This window comes from Cibotium barometz, chromosome 32, assembly GCF_041138505.1.
Source record: "Cibotium barometz isolate CiBa-2024 chromosome 32, ASM4113850v1, whole genome shotgun sequence".
Taxonomy (NCBI): domain Eukaryota; kingdom Viridiplantae; phylum Streptophyta; class Polypodiopsida; order Cyatheales; family Cibotiaceae; genus Cibotium; species Cibotium barometz.
Window position 1 is genome coordinate 49,592,326 of NC_141077.1, and position 22,168 is coordinate 49,614,493.

Genomic DNA, 22,168 nt, shown 5'->3' on the forward strand with positions numbered 1-22,168 from the left:
TCAGACACCAAAACTCTGACGGAGGGTAGCCCAGCTGCTCTGGCCACCACTGAAGCTGCTGTGGGGCCAGTCTCGAGTACCGACCCCACCAATGCTCCTAGCCGAGAGAGAAGCGGAAGGTACTCCCGGCGGAGTCCAGGGAAGCAAACTGTAACATGAAAAAGGCGCTCTCCCTGCTCAGCCCGCTGCTGGATCAAAGCCATGCTGCCAAGGTTTGAAGAAAGCTCGAGCACCCCTGATGTCAAGGGGACTCATGGCAATGACCTTGGCCACACTCTGGGCGGTCTCGAACTCGATCTGATAATGTCCGCGGCCCAGAAGCTGTACGTCCAGGATCTTGCCCACATCTGCAAGCAGGCGGGCCTGGAGAAGATCCCGGATCTCCCCTCTGCTGGGGCGAGTGCCGACTATACGGCAGATGGTGGAATGGGCCTGAAAGCCTGATGGGGGTGTCCTCGGGGGCGGGCGAGGGGGCTGCGGATGAGTCCCTCTGAGGCGAGGCGGGAGGAGTCTCCATCAGAGTCTGAAGCTCAGGCGTAGGCGAGGCGAAAGCGGAAATCTTGCAAGAAACGGGCTGCACACAGAGAGGCGGAAGACCGGAGGAAAAAAGAAACAAAACCCCCAGGGGGGCGGAAGACAGCACGAAAGGGGGGGGGGGGGGAACGGCGAAGGAAAAGCCCGGGGGGGGGGGGGGGGGGGGGCAGCTGCGCGAATGAGGGGCCGGGAGAGGAGAATGCTGGCGGAAGGGGGCGATGCAGAGGTGAGATGGGCGTGAAGAAGGGGATGAGGCGAGAAGGCGAGGAGGCGAGGGGGGGGCGAGGGGGCGAGGAGGGTACGCAGCAGCGAGGGAGGGGGGGCGCAGCAGCGAGCAGGCGAAGGGGTGGAAGAGAGAAGGGAGGCGGGCAGAGCAACGAAGGAAGGGGGCGCAGGAAAAACAGCAGGCGGGGGGGGGCAAGAGCAAGCGCAATGGCGGGGGGGTGCTGGTGTGCAGGTCGCGCAGGCAGGAGACGGGGCGCAGCTTCAGCGGCTTTGCATATGATTAATATGAGTAGCAAAAGAATCACGTGGTTTCATTTTAAGTTCAAAGAATTCAATTGTCATTGCAATCTTTGAATTCTTGCCCTTTGTTCCAAATAGCTTTTCAAGCTTCTCGCATGCATCAAAAGATGATTGAAGATCTGAAATATGATATATATAATTGTCACTCAAAGCTAATGCAATAATGGAGAATGCTTTGTCATTCCTTAGCCCATGCGGTCTCACCCTCTCTAGTACTTGGCTTTCTTTCCTTTCCATGTGCTATATTCCATATACTTGCTCTCATTAGATGATATTTTTGTTCATTTGCCATGTATTGAATCCATTCCCATCAAACTTATCTAATTGCATAGAATGAGATGCCATTATGAGAGTGAGGGAAGGTTTTACCACTTGGTTTGTGAACCCCAAGGCAAGGGCAGTGTCTAATCCCTAGTATAAGAATGCTTTAATTCCCCTCGCCATTTATATGCACGTTTGTACTCAACAAGTTTAAAAAAAACCTAAAGATTTTGCATAATGATAACAATAAGGTTTTGATTTAGGTTTAACAATCTTCTTCTTAGATTTAGAGATGGGCTTCACTTTCTCTTGTTCCTTTCGTGAAGGAGGCATCCTGCATCAAATAGCTCACTGGTTTGCAGAATTATACCTTGACTTGGAGTGGCTTGTTGAGGTTTAAAATGATGAAATAATATGAGAACAATCACATATAATGGTATAGCAACTGCCCAAAGTTATGCTTGAAGCTCTAAGGACCAAGGTTGAGCTGATTAATGAGTGCTAATTAGAGTAATTAGCAAAACACTTCTTTGGTTTTGGTGCAGAAAACTGACCAGCTTTGGAGTGAATGATTTGGCAACCAAATCAAGGAGAAACTTCGAAATGATGATGCATAGAGGTTTAGCCACACCTTAATGTGTAGATGGAACCATCAATTTTCCTAGTACCCAATGTAATTAGCACTAACTCTCTGCGAATCACTGTGAGCAGTAAACCGATAAAATGCTTGAATCTTGTGAAAGAATAAACCATTTACCATGAAACTTGGTGAGAGCCTTGTCCAAGCATGAATTGAAGACTCCCAAAAAGGAATTAGCCTGTGTCCTTCTGTCAGCAGCAGAAAAATCGTGATTCTCCCTAATTCAGACTGCACTAATTTGTCCCTAGTTTTGGTGGCGATTTCAAGTGAATGAAGCTGAGCCACTTGATATGGAGGAAGCTTAGGGTCTTAACAAGAGGGCTATATGCTTTTTTTGAAGTAGAAGCCCTCCATTTTGTTGCTCTTCAACAAGGGTTAAAAGAGGAGATGACTCAAGTGATTAGTGTCTAGGACCCTAAGAAGCTCAATAACATTGCCTTAGCTCTGATTAAACTTGTGGAAATGAGTGTGTGCATGCTAACCAATGCGCAAAACAATGCATTATATTGGATCAAAGTGATACATAGGCATTGTTAAGCAAAAGACTTAATGCTAATGAGAATGATTAAAGCTTGATTAGCACTAATGACCCACGAGTTATTTCAGAGCATAATCCATCATTTTTATTCATGAAATGGTGCCTCTTATATAGGCAAGATACAAGAATAAAGATCAAAGTTTGATTTGTTGGTCATGTCCGCCTGGCCTGTTTATGGTGTGAACCCGCTCTATCCTTGGGCACTTTTTACCTTGACTGGATAGGAGTTTTTTCCCTGTGGGAACACACTCTTGTGTGTGGGCACTTTGCCCTACAGTACTTTCGTACAATCGTTGGTACTTTTACATTATCATTATTGAGTACATCTTTTCCAGCACTCACGTTTTTCTGTGCTTGAGGTTATGTGTGTGTGTGTGTGTGCAAGCTAGCTGCCCTCTTCCCCAACATTGGTATCAGAGCTTGGTTAGGGTTAGGGTTTGCTTCTCTTGCGGTACAATTTCACATCTCGTCACTTTGTTGGCATTGGATCTTTGCTCGTCGTCATTCCCTCTACTGCATCCGTCGTCGCCTGTTTCCCGTTCGCAAGAGTCGAGTGCAAAAGGCTTACTAAAAAGCCTTTTAATAAGGCTTTCGTAAGGTTTTAAAAACCTTTAAAACGTGGACTTTGAAGCTGCCGCCGCCTTCATTGCATACAGATCGAGGGGGAAAATATTTGTCAAATGAGTTCACACCTTACATACAGTTACATGGTATTTCCCATCAGTGTACTATCCCCTATACTCCTCAGCAGAATGGCGTTGCAGAGAGACGTAATCGTATACTTATGGAGATGGCACGTTGCATGCTCAAGAGCAAGGATCTGCCCAGTAAGTTTTGGCTTGAGGCGGTTATATGTGCCAATAATGTGCTTAACCGTTGCCCCATTAAAGCCTTGAAATCTATGACTGCCTATGAGGCATGGAATGGATATAGAGCCAGTTTTGGTTCATTTATAGCCACCTATGCCTGCTGAAATCAGTAAAATCAGCAGCTGAACTTGCCCCAAATTGATCCTGAAATGCCTCAAATTGATCAGGATTCCTTGGGGCATTGGCAGAGGAAGATGCAGATACTAGGAAGTCAAAAGCTGCTCCTAGATGGCTTGTTGAGACTTTGCGTGATAGCAAACAGTCTACATTTATGCCAAGTTGTACACGTGTTGCTTCTCGCCATGCATCTTCACATTATGTGGATACAGCTCTTGTTGCCACCGCATGTAATGAGGATTCTATTTCTCATATTGATGCAGTGGAGGATAACAATTGAGTAGCAGCCTTGCGTTCGGAATTGGAATCCATTGACAAAAATGGTACTTGTGAATTATGTGACTCGCCTCTTGGCAAGTGTGCTATTGTCACAAAATGGGTTTTCAAGCTAAAGCGCAAGCCTAATGGTTCAGTTGATTGCCATAAGGCTCGCTTGGTCGCCAAAGGGTATGCCCAACGTGAGGGCATTGACTATGAAGAGGCCTTTGCTCCCACTTCACGTATGACTACCATACGTACTGTTATTGCATTGGCTGCATACAAACAATGGCATGTACATCAGTTGGATGTCAAAACTGCCTTCTTGAATGGCGATTTGCAGGAGGAAGTTTATGTATCTCAGCTCTTCTGGCTTTGTTCAAAAAGGTGCAAAAACAAAAGTATGCCATTTACATAAAGCACTATATGGTCTTAAACAGGCTCCTCGTGCTTGGTACCGCAAGATCCATGCATACTTGACTGCCAAAGGGTTTCGGAATAGTTCAGCTGAGAGTACACTTTATGTTTGCTACACTGGGAACAGTGTTCTCATCCTTATTCTTTATGTGGATGACATGCTCGTCCACTGGCCCTGAAGAGGGTGATATTTCAGCTTTTAAAGCTGATTTGCAGCATGCATTTGATGTCACAGACATGGGGCATTTACATTACTATTTGGGCATACAGTTTATACCTTTTGAGGGGCGTATCATGTTATCGTAGTGCAGATATGTTGAGTAGCTTCTTGAGCGTTTTCACATAACAGATTGTAAATCTGTCTCTACTCCTATGGAACCAGGTCTAAAATTGTCACTTGAGCATGCTGGTGAGCCTTTTGATGTTGCCACCTATCAACAGGTTGTGGGATGCCTTATCTATTTATGCTCTACTCGTATAGACATACAATATGTTGTTTCTTAGTTGAGTAGATTCATGCATTGTCCGAGCACTATGCATTGGCAAGCGTGTAAGCATGTCTTTCGCTATCTTAAAGGCATCGCAAACTTCGTCTTGTTCTATGGCAGTTCTTCTACATTATGCTTGCTTGCATTTACAGACAGTGATTTGGTAGGTTGCCATGACACGCAAGTGTCAACGAGTGGTAACTGTTTTCTTCTTGGTGACTCATGCATCTCATGGCTCAATAAGAAGCAGCCTACAGTGGCCACTTCTAGCTGTGAAGCTGAATACATGGCAGCCTTTACAGCTACTGTGGAATGTGTTTGGCTACGACGCCTATTAGCCGATCGTGGTGTTGGACAGCAGTCCCCTACCACTATTTACACTGACAGTCAGAGTGCTTTGGCAGTCGCACGAAACCCAGTTTTTCATGCCCACACAAAGCATATTGAGGTTCACTATCATTATGTCAGGGAAAGGCTCCATGCAAGAGAGATTGACTTGGCTTATGTGCCTACACATGCCAATATAGCAGATGGCTTTACAAAGCCTCTTCGAGGGGAAATTTTGAAGCTTTCCACAAAGCTTTGAGCTTACAGCCTCTACCAAGGTGTCTGCTCTACCCTGTCTCCGTTCACACCATTCACTTGAGGGGGGTTTGTTGGTCATGTCCGCCTGGCCCATTTATGGTGTGAACTTGCTCTATCCCCGGGCACTTTTTACCCTAATTGGACAGGGGGTTTTTCCCATGGGAACACACTTGTGTGTGGGCACTTTGCCCTATAGTACTTTAGTACTCATCCTTTGTACTTTTACATTAGCATTATTGAGTACATCTTTTCTAGCACTCATGTTTTTCTGTGCTTGAGGTTGTGTGTGTGTGTGTGTGTGTGTGTGTGTAGGTTAGCTGGTGTGGTGTCGCCGTGGGAGAGAGGAGGAGTATCTGCTCGGCTCTGAATTCTGACGCAATCTGACGCGCTCTGATGCGCTCTGACACACTCTGACGCGTTCTGACGCACTCTGACGCGCTGACACAATCTGACGCGCTCAGTATTTTTCAAGCTTTGCTGTGTGTGTGTGTGTGTGTGAGTGGGTGTGTGTGTGTGTGTGTGTGTGTGTCCAGGTGTGTGAGTGTTGCCATCCCGTTGCCCTTCTTTTCTGTATACAGTTGGTGGTTTTGTGTATACAGTCGCTGTTTCTTTCTCCTGCATCTTCAAGTTTCCCACAGGCTTCTCAATCCAGTTTACAGTACAGGTTTTCAAAGCTTTTTTCAAGTTCAATTTAGTTCGCAGTTCAGGCTTTCAAGATTTACAGGGTCCTTGCATAATCTACTTTCAGTTCTGTGACTATTTTGTGTGCATTAAATGGCTACGGAGCAGTTGACATATTCACGAAGGGATAATTCGGTTGATATTAACAAGAGGAGACATCTTGCAAAAGATATTTCTGATGTGCAGCAAGAATCACAGGATGCACAATTTGTCTTTGATGCATTATATGATGATTTTGTGGAAAGCAGGCAAAAATGGTCGGATCCCCCTCCTGTGTTTAATTTCAAAATTAAGCTTCCCTCGATTGTGTCCCCTCTTAAGAAATATTCTGAAAGGGGCATTATAATCTTTTTTCCGGGACGTATGCCGTCGGCTCAAGATGTAGCCCAATGGATTCAATCCATTGTGGGCGGTTCTTTTGTGGATGGGGTGCACTTTGCTGCTCGTGGATTTTATGATGTGTTGCTTGCAGATGCTAAATATAAGCAACTTATGCTGGAAGCTTCCCCCTTGATGTTTGGTCCGCAATTGGTACATGTGCTTCCTTGGTCCCCGACCAAGGATTATCAATCTTTGATAAAGCATCGATGTCCAGTTTGGGTTGAGGTGGTTGATTTCCCAGAATATCTTAGGGAACAACTGCCAGAAATTGCGGCTGCTTTGGGGAAAGTGGTATGCCCACCTCGACCTACAGGGAACAAGAACAGATTTTGTATTCTGTGGAACACTGATAAGGATCTTCCGTCTGCTTTGGCTATTGAGGTAGAGGATGTTAAAGGAATGGGGGCACGTTATTTTAAACTGAAATGGGGAGTTTTTGCAGGTGCCTGCTTTGCATGCCATAAATTTGGTCATATGGCCTCTGAATGCCCCACAGTTTTGCATCCTCCTCCGCCTGCGGCTGTAATGCCTACTATAGTAAAGGATGACGTGACTCAAAACAAGGAGGTTACTAGACAGGCTCCTCGCAATGGGCAGGCAGGTAAAGACAAGGGAAAGGCCAAAATGGTTGCTTCTACAAGTGTTATAGGGGTTTCCTCTTCTTCTCAGAAGGAAAAAGGAAAAGAGCAGCATGATTTGCAAACTTTAAAAAAGACTGTCGTACCTCGTCGTCAGTCTCTTTTAACAAGAAACTGGACAGTCACTAATCATGCTAGTACTTCAAATTCACCGTTTCTTTCTTCTTCGGTCTCAAAGTTGTGGTCGGACATTGTCAGAGGTGGTCCATCGGGCATGGACTCGGCCCCTAAATATGCGGATATTTTAATGCATGAGGGTCAGCCTTCGGGGTCTGATCCCACAGAAGACATGTCAGACACTTGATCTTATGTTTTTTCTGCATTGTACATAATCTGTATATATATCATGTTTAATGCTCCAATAAAATGTTTTTCTTACAATACTAGAGGCCTCTGTGATCATAATAAATGGAGGCAGTTTTGGCATTATGTATATAAGATGCATCCACATATAGTTTGCTTGCAAGAGCATAATCAGCATGCAATGACGGGTCAGGATGGTCATTTTGCTGGATATGACATTTTTTATGCCGGTTCTCGAAACTTCTCAGGGACTGCAATGCTAATTCGGCATGAGCTACAGCCTATAGTGGTACATAATGATATGAATGGACGATGGATGGTGGTTCAATGTTGTCTATATGGCCAAATTTTTGAATTTGCCACAGTTTATGCTCCTCAGCGCTCTTTACATCGTGCTCAAATTTGGAAAGAGATTGATGATTATCCTTGGTTACATAATGCTTTTATATGTGGTGACTTTAATAATGTTCCTTCTCCAGAGTATAGTTCCACTGGCCGCATACATATGCTTGGGACAGAAAGATCAGCATGGGAGGATCTTATATCTAATCATAGTCTTTTGGATTTATGGTGCCATGTATGTCCACATGATGCAGGGTTCACTTTTAATCATAATGCTTTTAAACATATTTGGACCCGATTGGATAGATGGTATTTACTCCATGCGGATCAATTTGATGATTATATCTGTAAAATGTGGATAGATCGGACACTTTGTCTTTCAGATCATGCCCCCTTATGGCTGGGACTATATTTTGATATGCCATGTGATGATTTTTTGGCTTCCCGGGCTCGACTGCTCATCTTAAATCATAGCTATTTGCAACATGATCATTTTAAAGAAATGGTTCTCCATGCTTTGGTACCACTTTACCATCAGATTTATGAGGACATTGATATTGCGTGGTTCCATTTTGTTCATCGCATGCAAGCTGTGATTATTGACTATGGGCGGTCTTATATGCATGATATTCGTGAAGCAGTCTTGCAGGCAAAACAAACATGTGAATGCCTCACTGCTACTGCTCAACAAAGGCTTCTCCTACAGTGTGAGCAAGATAATTTATTGCAGGCAAAGAATGTTATTATGCTAAACGAGCAGCGTAAATTACAAAAGTGGATGGTTCGCTCTCGTCAAAGGGCATTGCTGGATAAAGGTTGCTCTTCTAAACAATTTTTCAAAAGTTTGCATCAGTCCAGGGAGAAAGAGAATATTCGCAGAGTTAAAAAGTCAGATGGCCAATGGTCTGATTCTATGCAAGAGTTGGCTGACTTGGCTAAATGCTATTTCTCTTCTCTTTTTGCCTCGAACTCGGAAGTTTCTCCAGAGGTTTTAGAGGCCCGTTGTAAACTTTTGCAATATGTGCAACCTATTATCTCGCCCGCCGATGCAATGGTATTAGAGGAACCTTTTTCAGAAGAGGAATTAAAGGAAGCCTTGCGTTCGATGGGTAAATGCAAATCACCTGGCTGGGATGGTTTGACTTTTGAATTTTTTATTGCCTTCTGGCCTTTTCTGGAAGAGGTGATCTTATTCATGATCAATAAAGCATGGCAAGATGACTGTTTGCCAATGTCTTGGAAGCAAGGATTAGTCAAGCTTTTTCCTAAAAGACATCTTTGTGAATCCTTTTCGCATTGGCGTCCTATCACTCTTATGCCAGTTATTTATAAATTGGTTACTAAAATGCTGGCGAACAGAATTAAAGGTTTTCTGCATGATGGATTACATCCTGCTCAATATGGTTTCATTCCTCGTAGGCAGATTAATGACAATCTGGCTAATGCATATATTGGTATGGAATATGCCAAGTATACTAAACAGGATGTACTTGTGCTTCAGATTGATATTGAAAAAGCCTTTGATACAGTTTCCTGGGACTTTGTTGCCATGACTATGGCCCAGTTGGGCTTTGGTTTAAAGTTGCAACGTGTTGTGTACTTCCTCTACAGTGATAGTGATGCTTCTTTGATACTTGGCTCTCGGATTACCGACCCTTGGAAATTAGAAAGATCTGTAAGACAGGGTTGCCCTCTGAGTGCGTTGCTATATGCTATGGCTACTCATCCTTTGCTTACATATCTAGATCATTTGACAGCTTCCGATGTGCTTCATGGATTGCAATTGCCCAATGGCAAACAATTTTTAGCACAGGCGTATGCTGATGATTCTTTTTGTATGCCCCGCAATACGCAATCGGATGTGCAAAGATTAATGGAGGCACTAGAGCTGTTTGGGCAAGCTGCTGGCCTTTATGTTAACTTTCAGAAATCTAAACTTTTGGCTCTTGATGCTCGGTCTTGGCATAGTTTAATTTGGCCAGGTGAAATTCCTTCACAAATGCATGTAGTCAGACACTTGGGCTACCCATTGGGATGGCATATTTCTAATCAGCAAATGACTCAATGGGTGATGCAACGGTTGAATCAGAAACTTAATTACTGGAAGCTTTCTACATGGCCATTGCATGTTCGTTTAAGGATTGTACAGGCTATTGTCATGGCATATATTCAATTCTTTTTGCCACTAATAATGTGGAGAAAAGTGGACATTGATCGTTTTATGTCTTCAGCCATGAGCATTTTTTGGAAAACCAAACATGCTAAGAGGGGCCTTAACCTTCTCTCGCTCAAGAAGCTATGTAGTCCCAAACAGCATGGAGGCTTGAATATCCTTAATATACACTTTCATGCATTGGCACGAAAGTCCACCTTGCTGTTGGAATTTGTATCTCAGAGGCAGCCTTGGGCGATTATGTTGGCAGATATGTGTGTTGAGATGTCCACTAAATCGTTTGGCAACTGGACCATCACGCATTGGGATGCTGTGTTTGGCCATTTTGAAGGCAAGATTGCTGGTTGTCCTTTCTCCACAAAGTTAATTTTGGCATGGAAAAAGCTTACACAGTTTCTCGGCTGGACTCCTCGAGTGAATACTAACTGTAATTCACTGCGTTTGGAAAGCATTCATTGGAGTAGAGTTTTTGAGCGACCTTTGGCTGTGCAAGAGCCTAGAAAAGCTTATTTCCTTGCCAAAAAGGGTGTCTATTTCATTGCAGATGTGCTAGATGATAGTGGCCATGTTCTGTCTTTTATAGATGCTTGTCCTAAATTTGGCCTAAATCATCATTACCGTCCCCTATGGGAAAAGATTGAGAGTTTGTTGGCCCCTTTTGAGCCTCTTCCCGCTCTTGAAGAGTCGGATAGGTTGCACGATTGGAGCTTGCATAGGCCCATACTTACTCGTGGTCCTTTGTCTCTGCTACAGCTCTCGGTGCATACAGTCTATGGCTTTCTCCTTCCTGAAATTTGGGTTCATGATTATGCAAATGATGCTTGGAGAATGCATAAGCCTTTGGCTTGGTGGAAGAAAAGGCTCAGGATGATATGGAGCAGTAAGATGCCGTTAAAATGTCGGCTTTTTCTATGGCGATGTCTATTGGCTGTTCTGCCAGTTGGCTCTTTCCTGGCAAGGCACCATGTGACATCTTCAGATTGTTGTGTTTGTGGAGCGCATGATGAAACAATTCTCCATCTGATGTGGAATTGTAATGCAACTAAACTTTTGCTGGATCATATAACGGCTCTTCTTCGAGCTCGTTTCCCTTCTGCTTCTTTTGGGAAACATTTTTGGTTGTTTGGTATTTTTTCTCCTGCTCTCAGACAGTATAGGGCCTTTTTTGATTGGCTTCGTTACTGGGCCATGTGGACGATTTGGTACTCCAGGAATCGGGCTGTTTTTGGTGAGCCGCCCATTCAAGCCTTTCACTATTTCAAAGAATCTTTACATCAATCCCTTTATGATTGTCTCTCTCTACATGAGATTGACCCATCATTGTATAGCCTTTTCACGGATATATTTTGATCATGCCCCTGTTCACTATGAACTCTGGCATTTCTTGTATATGATGCTTTTTGTGGGTTTTCCTCATTCTGAGGTTTCCCACTAGTAATCGAAATAATCATTACAAAAAAAAAAAGTGTGTGTAGGTTAGCTGCCCTCCTACCCAACATGATTCCCCCAAATCTCTTCACTATTCCCTCTAGTTTGACCCACTATTCTCTGCCTAGATTGAAGGCATTTGCTATTCTTCTAGTTTGACCCACTATTCTCTGCCTAGATTGTAGGCGATTTCTAGATTCATGGTGGTATTTTTTGTACCATGTCCCACTTGCATTTGTAGAGATTCTCAAGTAGATTCCAAGGCTTTTACTGTGACACTTGCTTTTACAATGCATGATTGACTCTAAGGTCATTTGGGTTCTTATACCTTTGGCTAAATGCCTCCTCCATTTAATGGGTAGTCCAACAGTCACGGATATCTTTCGTTTTTCCATATTACTACGAAGTTGGAATTCTACTTGCCGAGTGTCTCTAGCTCCTACTGCCTTCCGACATTTCTATAATATGTTGGTCAGAATTGAGAATTTATTTCACATATGAATCTATGTCAAAAACTTCATAAGCATTAAAAAAAATAATCAGGAAGATATCTGAGCCTATTATTGGGCAAGTGCTATTCATGCTGGGACATGCTCTATCCCCAACCATCCTGTCCCCCTTGCCTAACAGAATTGTGACTGTCATGTGTCATTAGAAGAAGTGCTACCAAGCTGTTCTTGTTCATGCACAGTTTTGGAATAATTGATATAGCTGGTACCAGCACGATTGTTGAAATCATGGGGCCCCCATAACGTCGAACCTGGAAAGTGAATCACAAGGATCTGTTTGGAAAGGATTGACTATTGATTGGGTTGTAGCAAGTGTAATCTCTCTTTGAAGATGTTTTTGCTTATGGAAAACTCTGTACAGAGGAAGCTTATACTACTGTGGTGGTCTGAGCGACTCTGATGTATTGTCATCTCATGCTATTGATTTGGCATTTCAGGAAAATGGATATGAGGTGTTGTTTTTGAGTGCTCGTGCCATTTCACAGGCGTACCTTACTCGACAGTTCCTTGTTAATTTGAAACAGGTATGTATGAAGTCATTTTGCTTCGTTTTGAGCCTAGGTGTGGTTTAAATGCCATTTCACCAATGCGTGGCATAAATTTTTATGTTTTGAAGGATGGGGAAACTCTTCCAAAAGGGCCCGTTTTCATTTCTCCTGATGGTTTGATCCCATCCTTATATCGGGAAGGTGATATTACTTCATCATTTCTATGCTGCATCTGGCTTAGTTATATTAACTTCTGGCCATGGCTTGGTTTTTTTTGGAAGACTGCTCTTATGCTGACTTATACAAGTTCTTTTAAAGTGGAGTCATCATTTATAGCAAAGTAGGAGAGAGACATTTGTTTCATGTGTACTTTTTGGGCAATATCAAGGAGGCTGGTGCTATAAATTGTAAGGTTTCAGGTGTGATTACACTATGCTTGCATTTGTGCCTTCACATTGAGTATCGGCAAATCATCCAAGTGGCTTATCATCCATAACAGGTTTTGAATTTGAACATGGAGTTGTCATGAATCCTGAATTGTTCCTGTATCTCCTGATGGCTGGGCATCTCAGCATCACATGCTCCTCCTGCTCCTCCATGTAGTAGCCATCTCCACCATGGTTGGTGGTGTCCCCTCATCAGCTGCAATTCTTTGTAATTCTCATGCAGCAACCAGTATGAGAGTCTTGTCTAGAAATTCTAAGGCTATGTAACTAAGGGAACTTTTAGTCTTCCAGCATTACTAATAAATATTTGATACAAGCTTACTGGATGAAATTGTTGCTGGTTAAATGCACACCATTTGGATGCTTGGTTTGCCATATATCATCTTTGATGTTTTGATTTCTGTCCTGCGTGGTGAGCTTGATGTGTGAATGTCTTTAAGGATTGGAACGATGGTAACTCATGTCATAATAACCTATGCATTTAGTACTTGTTGTTTGTGACACAAATTGCATGGAAAAGGGTACGGTTATCCAAGGTAATGATTGCCAGCCTCCCTGTGCTCTCTCTCTCTCTGGGGTGGCCCCACTGGTTACAGATGCTGTTTTCAGACTGTCACTTATATTCAGCATGTATACACGTGTGCTTGACAGAGATCGCCTCCCACGACTAGCACTAGAATCCTCTATGCAATCATAGGGCGAGAGGGAGAGGGAGCAATTGAGACGAGCTGGACTGCCCTCCTCCTCAGCAACACGGCCACCACCATTACTGACACATGCATGGTACTCTGAGGTAGTCGAGTGGTTTCATGCACATGGCATACAGATGGACCGTCTCCCCCCTTTTCAGTATAGCTTGGATTCCCCATACGTTGATCTCTCGTGTCAGGAGATCAACAGGATCATCCGGTTAGATCTACTCGGGCTACACATACACTAGGCATGGGTGTCTCTGTCAGAGATTGGTAAGAAGTTTATAGAGATCACTTCTTGAGACTCTCTGAGGATGGATTCTTTGAGATCCCGGGATACATATAGATACACATGTCACATGCTATGTGTATCACGATTGCCTAGCTCAGGGTATCCTCCCACCGCCTTAGAGTAGAGACTGGCAGAGCTGAGGATATCCCACATGAGGAGAGGACATGCATAGTATGCATCGCAGGAGTAGTAGAGGATGGGGCCCATTATATGTTCAGTTGCCCGGCTTACTATGAGATACAGGGGGGGAGATTTCACTGCCTCTTCCGAGAGGGATTCGGACCACTCACACGGGTGATACAGTTTGAGGATCAGAGGTGCTTGGGCATGTACTTGATGGACCTCAGATGACACAGGGATGTAGTGTTGAGGCAGCATGTTGAGAGACAGCCTCGACTCTGACAGGACACCTCATAGAGAGCCATCACAGATTTCTTTGTGGTACACACATCCACATTTGAATCCACTGCCCACAACAGTTTCTCTACTACGACATCAGAGCTCACCACCTGTACCCATGCTCCAGCTCCACGCCCCAGAGGAGTTCTTAGCGAGAGAGCTTGATCCATTCTGCGAGCCAGACGTCCCCGACCTAGAGCACTAGGACCCTCCACCACACAGAGACAGATTCATGAGGTTCTTCACCGACATGACACACTCCCATCACAGAGGCTTGACATTCACACCACCATCAGATCGGTTTTGGCCGAGGTGGGTACCGTCATTAGCTGATCACAGCATATCTCACTCTACACAGGATCATCTGTTGATCACATGTACTGTCAAATGTTTTCATTTTACTTTTTCTTTCAGTTTTCCATGGCTCAAAAATCAGTATATCCATGGTACCATTGTATTACTTTTGGTCTCATAGACCCTTGGGGTCTTCCGTAGACGTTAATATAACTTTCTCTCACTATGGGTGCAGCTTGGACGACTGGAGCATGTTATGGTGGGGAGAGACATCATACTTCTGACAGAGACACATCAGAGCCCAGAGAGAGGGCTACCTCGAGTAGAGGTGGGAGTCAGCATATAGGAGGACCACACGCCAGGGTACCTCGAGAGGGTCGGGGGGAGTAGCAGTCCTATTCAGACGAGAGCTACAGGGGAGACTGAGAGTGGTAGCACAGGATCCAGAGGCCAGATACATGTGGATCAGCTTACAGCTCTCACAGGACAGGGTTATATACATAGCTCTATGTTACTTTTCTCCATCAGGATCCTCCTATGTCATTACAGAGGACATGCCACAGGAGGAGGAGATAGGAGCCTCGCCATACACTTGTCTGTCAGAGGAGATTATGCATTATTCTACACTAGGGGAAGTATTTCTTACGGGCGACTTCAATGCCCACACACAGAGCAGACAGTGTGAGGTGTATGACTATGATGACATGGAGATCCTCCACCCTGTGGATCCAGAGGAGATAGGGGCTAGTCGGGCATCAGAGGACACTGGACCAGACAGAGGACATTATGGGGACCACTTACTAGAGTTGGGAGCCAGGCATCGTCTCGTTATTTATAACGGGATGCTACAGTGGCCGGGATCAGGAGGGCTGACATGCTTCCCACATGGGGGTCATACACGGACCGGAGGCACGGTGGTAGACTACATTATGGGGTCTTTGGAGGCATCACAGCTTAGTTACGTCCCAAGGCTAACCAAGGTTAAGATCTTCAGGCTAGGTTAACCATAGCCTATGGGTAAGGCATCTTAAGTGGGGGTAAGTAGCTATTATGAGACGCGTGCTATATTTGGCTCCTAGTTTATAGGAGGCCTATATAAGTGACTTTATGAGTTAGTTTGAGGGGGAGCTTCTCAGACCTTGACTTCAGGCCTTGCGACTATTCCGCATTTACATTTGATGGGCGTGGTCTGGTGGTATGGGACACTTGGGTATGTTGGGATAAATCAGAGCTTATATATGTGTAACAAGTGTGTGAACTTGGATAAGCATACATTAAATAAGGGTCAAACAGTTTGGTGTGAGAAAGGCCTATATAACAAGGGCGTGTAGTTCATTTTAATAATTAATCAAGTCAGTATTTGAATCATGCAATCATCTCTCTCAAGCTTTGGCTCTCTCTCTCTCTCTCTCTCTCTCTCCCGTTCTCTCTCCCTCTGCACGTCATCTTCACCATGGTTTTCTACCACCCACCAGAACCTCTTCTCTGAGACCTTCAATTGGTATCAAAGCAAGGTCATGCTCCTGCTGCTTTGAACGATTGGCCGTCTTCTACTCCGAACGGGTACTTCCCCTTCACTTGCTCTGATGTCGCCCGTTTCCGCTGCCCAAAGCGAGAGAGTCCATGATAAGGTGTTGTCCGAGCTAAGCAGCAATCGGTTGCTCTGCCAGCTGGGCGGACTAGGGATGCAAGCACCCCAGAGCCACCCGGCCTCGTGGTGGCACTAGCGGTTGGAGGTCCTTACGTGGGATTGACCTTTTGCACCTTTGCCATCTACTCGCAACCACCCATCTCCCCGCCCCTTCTTCCGCCTCTCCTTCGTGTCTACTTAGCCCGTATCGCACCTTTTCTCTGGGTTTCACTGTTGCTTTGAAACGGCCGGACTTCATCATTGGTACGGACCACTGGCCGCCGTACCTGTTGTGAAGTTGTGTATCATCATCAATTCGCTGAGTAAAGTTTGGGGCTATTTTGAACCTTTTTATCTACTAATGGTAGCAGTAAAGCATAAATCAAAGAACTTAGCTCATCATGCAACATCATAAATTTGGGGATCTTATAAAAAATCTACATCATGGATCTATGAGTGCCAACAATAGACAAGTTCTTTGGCATCGGGTTCCCTACTTGGCATACCAAAATGTGGCTTTTCTTGATGCGTGAGACTCCACCCTCAGCAACCTCCGTGGTGGCACGGGCAGTCGGCCTCCCCTCGCTCTGAGTGATTGTTCCTTCACCGGAGGCCCTCCCGTCCCAGATCGAGCTCCCATTACTCTCAGTGGTGGCTCCGTCTTCCAGAGGGTGGAATACTCTGGCCTCCCAGGCCAATGTTTCATTTGTCAAGAGATGAGACATAGACAACCATCGGCCGTCGTACAACAGCAACGGCATCAGCGGCACGCACAGGCCCCCCGCGTGGGGCCCGAGGATCCTGTTTCTAGCCGTTTCGTCCCCGCTGGCGATAGGCAGCCAGTTGGGCCCTCACCGATGGAGGAGGACCCCCCACAGTACCTACTTCAGAGACTGGTGGGCACGACATCAATGCGGGTCCTACGGCAGCAGACCCCCCTTCTGATGTCCCCAAGGCAGGTCCCACCGTGGAAGCGGTGGCTCCCACTCCCCATGGGGTCGCTCGCTTGGAGCCTCCTCTACCCCGCCCTCCCCCTGCCCAGGCGTACCCCTCTCCTGAGTCCTCGTCGGAGCTCCCTTGCCCAGGTTCTCCGGTGCTGCCTGCTCCTCCCCCTCTCCCTCACCCTCCTCCTCCTTCCGCACCCCCTCCCCCTCCTGCCTTTCCCCCAGATAGCTCTCACACCTCCTCTCCCCCTTCCTCTCCTCATTACCGCTCCGCTCCCCCCCCCCTTTTTCGCAGCCCTACTCCTCCTGAGAGAGGCGTCGATGGCCGAAGGAGGACTCTATGAGACAGTTAGCCTACAGGTACTCCAGACAGGTTGAGATAGCCGTGTTTGCCTCCCCTGTCACCGCCTTTCCAGGAGATGAGGGTGGCAGCCCTGGACACAACATGGGCCTGCCAGTTGGTTATGGATTCTTTCTGTGTCTCCTCAGTGACCACCTCACCTTGGAGACTACGGTTTTGCCCCTCCGGATTTGCGTGGTATGCCATCCGTGTAAGACCCCGGCCCCTCAGAGGGAGGTGGCTCCTGGTGCAGTGGCTTTCTCCTTCCCGCTCAGCGTTGCACCAGACATGGAGTGGACTCCGGACTTGGTGGAGTCTGAGATCAAGGAGCAGACACTGGCCTATGCCACAGTTTTTTGAGACCAGGCTTGCCTCTGCCCTTCACTCCTCCTGGGCAAGCACATGGCTTTGACTGGCTACTCTGGGATCTGACGACGCTGATCAGGAGGCGGCAGTTCTTTTGATCTCGGTGCAGCCTACTTTTTGTTACATTTATGCAGAGGATATTCCCCATTCTCATGCGGTCGGGCTAGCCAAGCTCTAGTGGCAGACTCTACGGATAGATATTCGTGATGCTCTGGAGCACCTTCGCCCCACCATCTGCCCAATGAGACGTCTGAGTGCAGGAAGAATGGTCCGAAACTCTCTCTGAAGGTCGGGAAAGAAGACGGGGACCGGGAATCCAGCAAGAGGATTCGACGCCGGGTCGAAGCCATGAGTCTACCTCACCAGAAATGCACGAGCTGAGCGTAAGGCCAGGGGGCTACGGGCCAGGACGCACTTGGCCGCCTTAGTGGAGTCGAACTCCAATTGGTTGCAGTTGTGATTGAGTGGTTGGATGGATGCCAGTAATCTTTCCGGTCTCGCCAATGAGGCTGCCTTGGAGGAGATCCCGAAAAGTGCCACGCGCCGGGAGACTGCCGACTATCTTGCAGACCAAGGAAGAGGCCTCCAAAACAGCAAACTGAACTCACGAGAACCCATCTCTCCTCATCAGATAAGCAGAGGCGAAAGGAGGAGATGGTGGAGTGGCTTCCATGGAGTCCTCCTTAGGGAAGGTCCAGAGTTGCACCGAAAGCCTGAGAAGAACCTTGCAAAGAAAGTTGCGAACGTAGCGACGGACTGCCTCCTACGGGAAGCAGACCGTTCTGGGATAGCCGAGAAGATGGAGGAGAAGGCCCAAAATGCTCCAACACCATGAGGGGGGGGGAGGTAGAGTAGAGGAGGGGGGGGGGGGGGAGCGGGTGAGGCTGGGGGCGTAGGTAGTGGTAGGGGGAGGGGCAGGCTCACGAGCTCAGCTTTTCTTTTTTAAATCGATGTTGACTTAGGTTATCATTGTAATTGTAATTTATAACAATGGGGGTCTCAAATTCACTGCACAATTTTGGCAATCATTGTTTTCCAAACTGGAAACACGCTTGAGAATGTCATGTTCTCATCATCTCGAGTCGGATGGTCAGATGGAGAGGACGAACCAGACTATGGAGGATATATTGACGGCGTATGTCTCCAAGAGGCAGTCTGAGTGGGAAAGGTATCTTCCGTAGATTGAGTTTGCTTATAACAGTAGTAAGCATGTGGCTATTGGTTTTAGCCCATTTATGCTTATGTATGGTTATCAATCGAAGTCACTCGTTACCATAGGACTATGGGGGGTCAAGTTGCAATGAGGAGTAGATTTCTTGCATGATATGCAAGATATGCTGAAAGTTGCAAGGGAAAGCATAAAGAGTGCTCCATTGGCGGCAACAAGGGCTCTCCCCTGCCTTCCTTAGGGACTTCTGGCAGCGCCTTTGGGCCAGCTTCTGGCCTCGGAAGGTGACGCTTTTTCTCTGGCTTACAGCGCATAGAGGACTGGTGGTGGGGGCTTGGCTAGCTTTTGGCAGACACCCAGCGTCCTGCCCTCGGTGCGGCCATGCACAGGAGTCGCAGCGGCACTGCTTATGGGATTGCCCACAGGCACAGCAGGTCTAGCAGCGCGCTCTCAGGATGGTTTTTGCAGGCTTGCCAGGTGAGATGATGGTGACGTGGGGTGCGGTGGCTTGGGCCACGGACAGCGGCCCGGCCCTTGGATACGAGGACGTCCCTGGCAGTGTGACCATCCAGGTCTCTGACAGGGCGATGGCGGTGGTTCCGACGCCAGACTTCTCTTCGGCAGTCTCCCAGGAGGGGGACGGGCACAGATGGGAGATGATCAGCAGCATGACGGCTTGGCACATATGGAGAGCCCGATGCAGGGAGGCCATAGACCGCCAGGCGACTCCACCGGCGGAGGTCATACAGGCCCTCTGGGTGGACATCGTTCACACCTTGAGGACACTGGGGGAAACTTCAGGGCGACTCGGATCGCATGAGAGGTCGCCGCAAGGCGTTCCTCCGCACTTGGCAGCGTGGCCCTTTCCTCATTGTGAGGGGCGAGGATGTCACTTGGCACTACAGGCCTCTAGCTTGGCTCTTCTCACCTCCCGCATGTACTACTAGGTAGCGCCCCCCAGAGAGCGGCCTGCCACGGGGGTGGAGCTCCGGTGTTCACTGTCTTTATTATCCCTCCTTGTGAGGTGAGCTTGGTAGCCTTATGGCGTTTTCTCATTAACTAATAGAAGGATCGTTTTTCCAAAAAAAAAAGAAGAAGCATAAAGAGTGCTCAGGATCACGCTCAGTATTATGTCAACCAATAACGACCCCGAGAATCTTACATGAAAGCATCTGGGTATATTTCAAAGTCCTGAAAGACTCTAAGACGATGAAGATTGGCAAGCATTACAAGTTATATTCTCGATGTTGTGGTCCTTACAAGATCGCAAAGAAGATTAGTACTTCGAGGAATCAAGATTCACCTTGTGTTTCACATCAATCGTTTAAAGGAACGTCTTGGTGAAGGTGATGAGATTGTGTCAGTAGAGGAGATTCCTAATCTTGAGGACATGACGAGGTATATTTCAATGGAATTTGAGTTGGTTCTAGATCAACATACTAGACGGTCTCGGCTTTCCATCTATTTAGAGTACTTGATGGAATGGAAAGGACGGTTTGATGTTGAGGCTACATGGGAGTCAGTGCATAGTCTAAAGAGTCGCTTCCGTGGATTTATTGCTAAGGATATCAATGGTTCTTAAAGGGCGAAGTATGTTACGTCCCAAGGCTAACCAGGTTTAAGATCTTCAGGTTATTAGCCTATGGGTGAGGCATCTTAATTGGGGCTAAGTAGCTATTATGAGACATGTGCTATATTTGGCTCCTAGTTTATAGGAGGACTATATATGTGACTTTATGAGTTAGTTTGATGGAGAGCTCCTCAGACTCAGACTCTATGCCTCAAGACTACTCCGTGCTTATATCCGATGGGTGTGTTCTAGTGGTATGGGACGCCAGGGACTTTGCATGTTGAGCTATGCCACTGATGCTACTACCCCCTTGTGCTCGGGACTGAGCATGAATGGCTCTGTGGTTGGGAGGTGATCTAGATGGCCGAGTCTTTGGCTGAATCGTAGGGTCTACTAGCCTGGGGGCTTGATAGTCGTTGACTATACTGGTGCTTTGTGGACTTCGGAAAGCTTTTGATATAGTGTCTCGGGTCCATCTCCTACAGCGCTTACAGAATCTCAGAATCCCGTCTGACATGATTTGGGCTATCGTTGCCTTATATGAGTTAGTTATTGGTAGGGTGAGATGCCCGAGAGGACTCTAGCATGATCGGAGTGAAACAAGGACACCTGCTATATCTTCGACCCTCTTTGGACTCTAGAGTCTACATAGATGAGATCTCATACTTCATTGACAGAGCTGGAGGTGGAGGAGCTTCTGTAGGAAGTATTCTTGTTTCCATCCTTTTATGTGTTGATGGTATTGTACTCATTGCAAATTCTTAGGAGGGGCTACAGAAGCACATGGATACTTTACAGGATTCTCGCTGTAACATTCGGATGTTTATAGATAGGATTATAATTTGATACGAATATTCAGCTCCTTGGTTCTTGACGATTGCACAATCTAGCTGAGAGAGAGAGAGAGAAGAAAAAGAAGAAGAAAGAAGAAAGCTGTATTAATGTCTACTAGAGGCTGAACTCGTCTATAGAGAGAGAGAGAGAGAGAGAGAGAGAGAGAGAGAGAGAGAGAGAGAGAGAGTTGTATTAACATCTTCAAAAGGCCAAAATGACCTATGTGAGACCAAAACGTTACATCATATCCATGAGGTACATCATCTTGGGTACAAAATAGTAATAAAGAAAGATAACAAAAATCTAGAATTATAAAATCTGATCTAGGTACATGAGCAGAGAGCTCTCATATCACCCTAATACATCCCTCATGGGCTGCTGTGACATGTTGCTCAAGGTGGTAAAAGTGAGCTGGCGCGAGAAGGTCCTGCGATGATGGGACATGTTGGTCCGGATCCTCCTGTGGTGGCATGGCCGTGGGCGAGGGCCATGGGGTCTGGGTTGTCGAGCTCTGCATAACTCAGTGGCTCTGTTGAGTGTAACACCTCTCGGCCGAGCTCTTGCACTAGCCTGTGGTCTGGGTATGATGGGTGGATCGGCCCTCGGAGAGAGAGAGAGAGAGAGAGAGAGAGAGAGAGAGAGAGAAGTACAATAAAGACAAGGTACACCCGATTGGATCCCAAATACCGTCAAAGGGCCCCCACCAAGCTTTGTGTATTTGCTTTGTTGAATGATGAGAAAAAGGGTGAAATCTGTAGGCACACCTTGGCTGTAAATCTGCAGCCTGAGTTACCTGACTCTTGACCTTCAAGTTCACCTTTTGCTTGGGATTCCCTTGGCCTTGCCCTTGAATCACTTCAGGACTTTGTGAATATGAGATGGTCAAGACCTTTGACTAGCCCATGCTTATATACTTTTCTAATATGCTGGTCGCTGGGTTAGTAAGCTGTTGGTCTCTCTCACGACCTGTTTTATGTGCTATAAAACATGCCTTTTCACACATCACCACATATGCTGG

The 22,168-nt window shown here is 46.4% G+C and overlaps 1 protein-coding gene across 4 annotated transcripts in view; it reads left to right on the plus strand.

The window, feature by feature from the left end:
- The window catches only part of LOC147620300 (phosphatidate phosphatase PAH1-like), a 98,734-nt gene that overhangs the window by 38,690 nt on the left and 37,876 nt on the right, over nt 1-22,168 (plus strand). For all 4 annotated transcript variants that reach the window (XM_086772495.1, XM_086772494.1, XM_086772498.1 and 1 more), the window contains exons 5-6: nt 12,125-12,211; nt 12,304-12,376. In XM_086772495.1, coding sequence (XP_086628621.1) covers nt 12,125-12,211; nt 12,304-12,376 — 160 coding nt within the window. The remainder of the gene's footprint in view (nt 1-12,124; nt 12,212-12,303; nt 12,377-22,168) is intronic.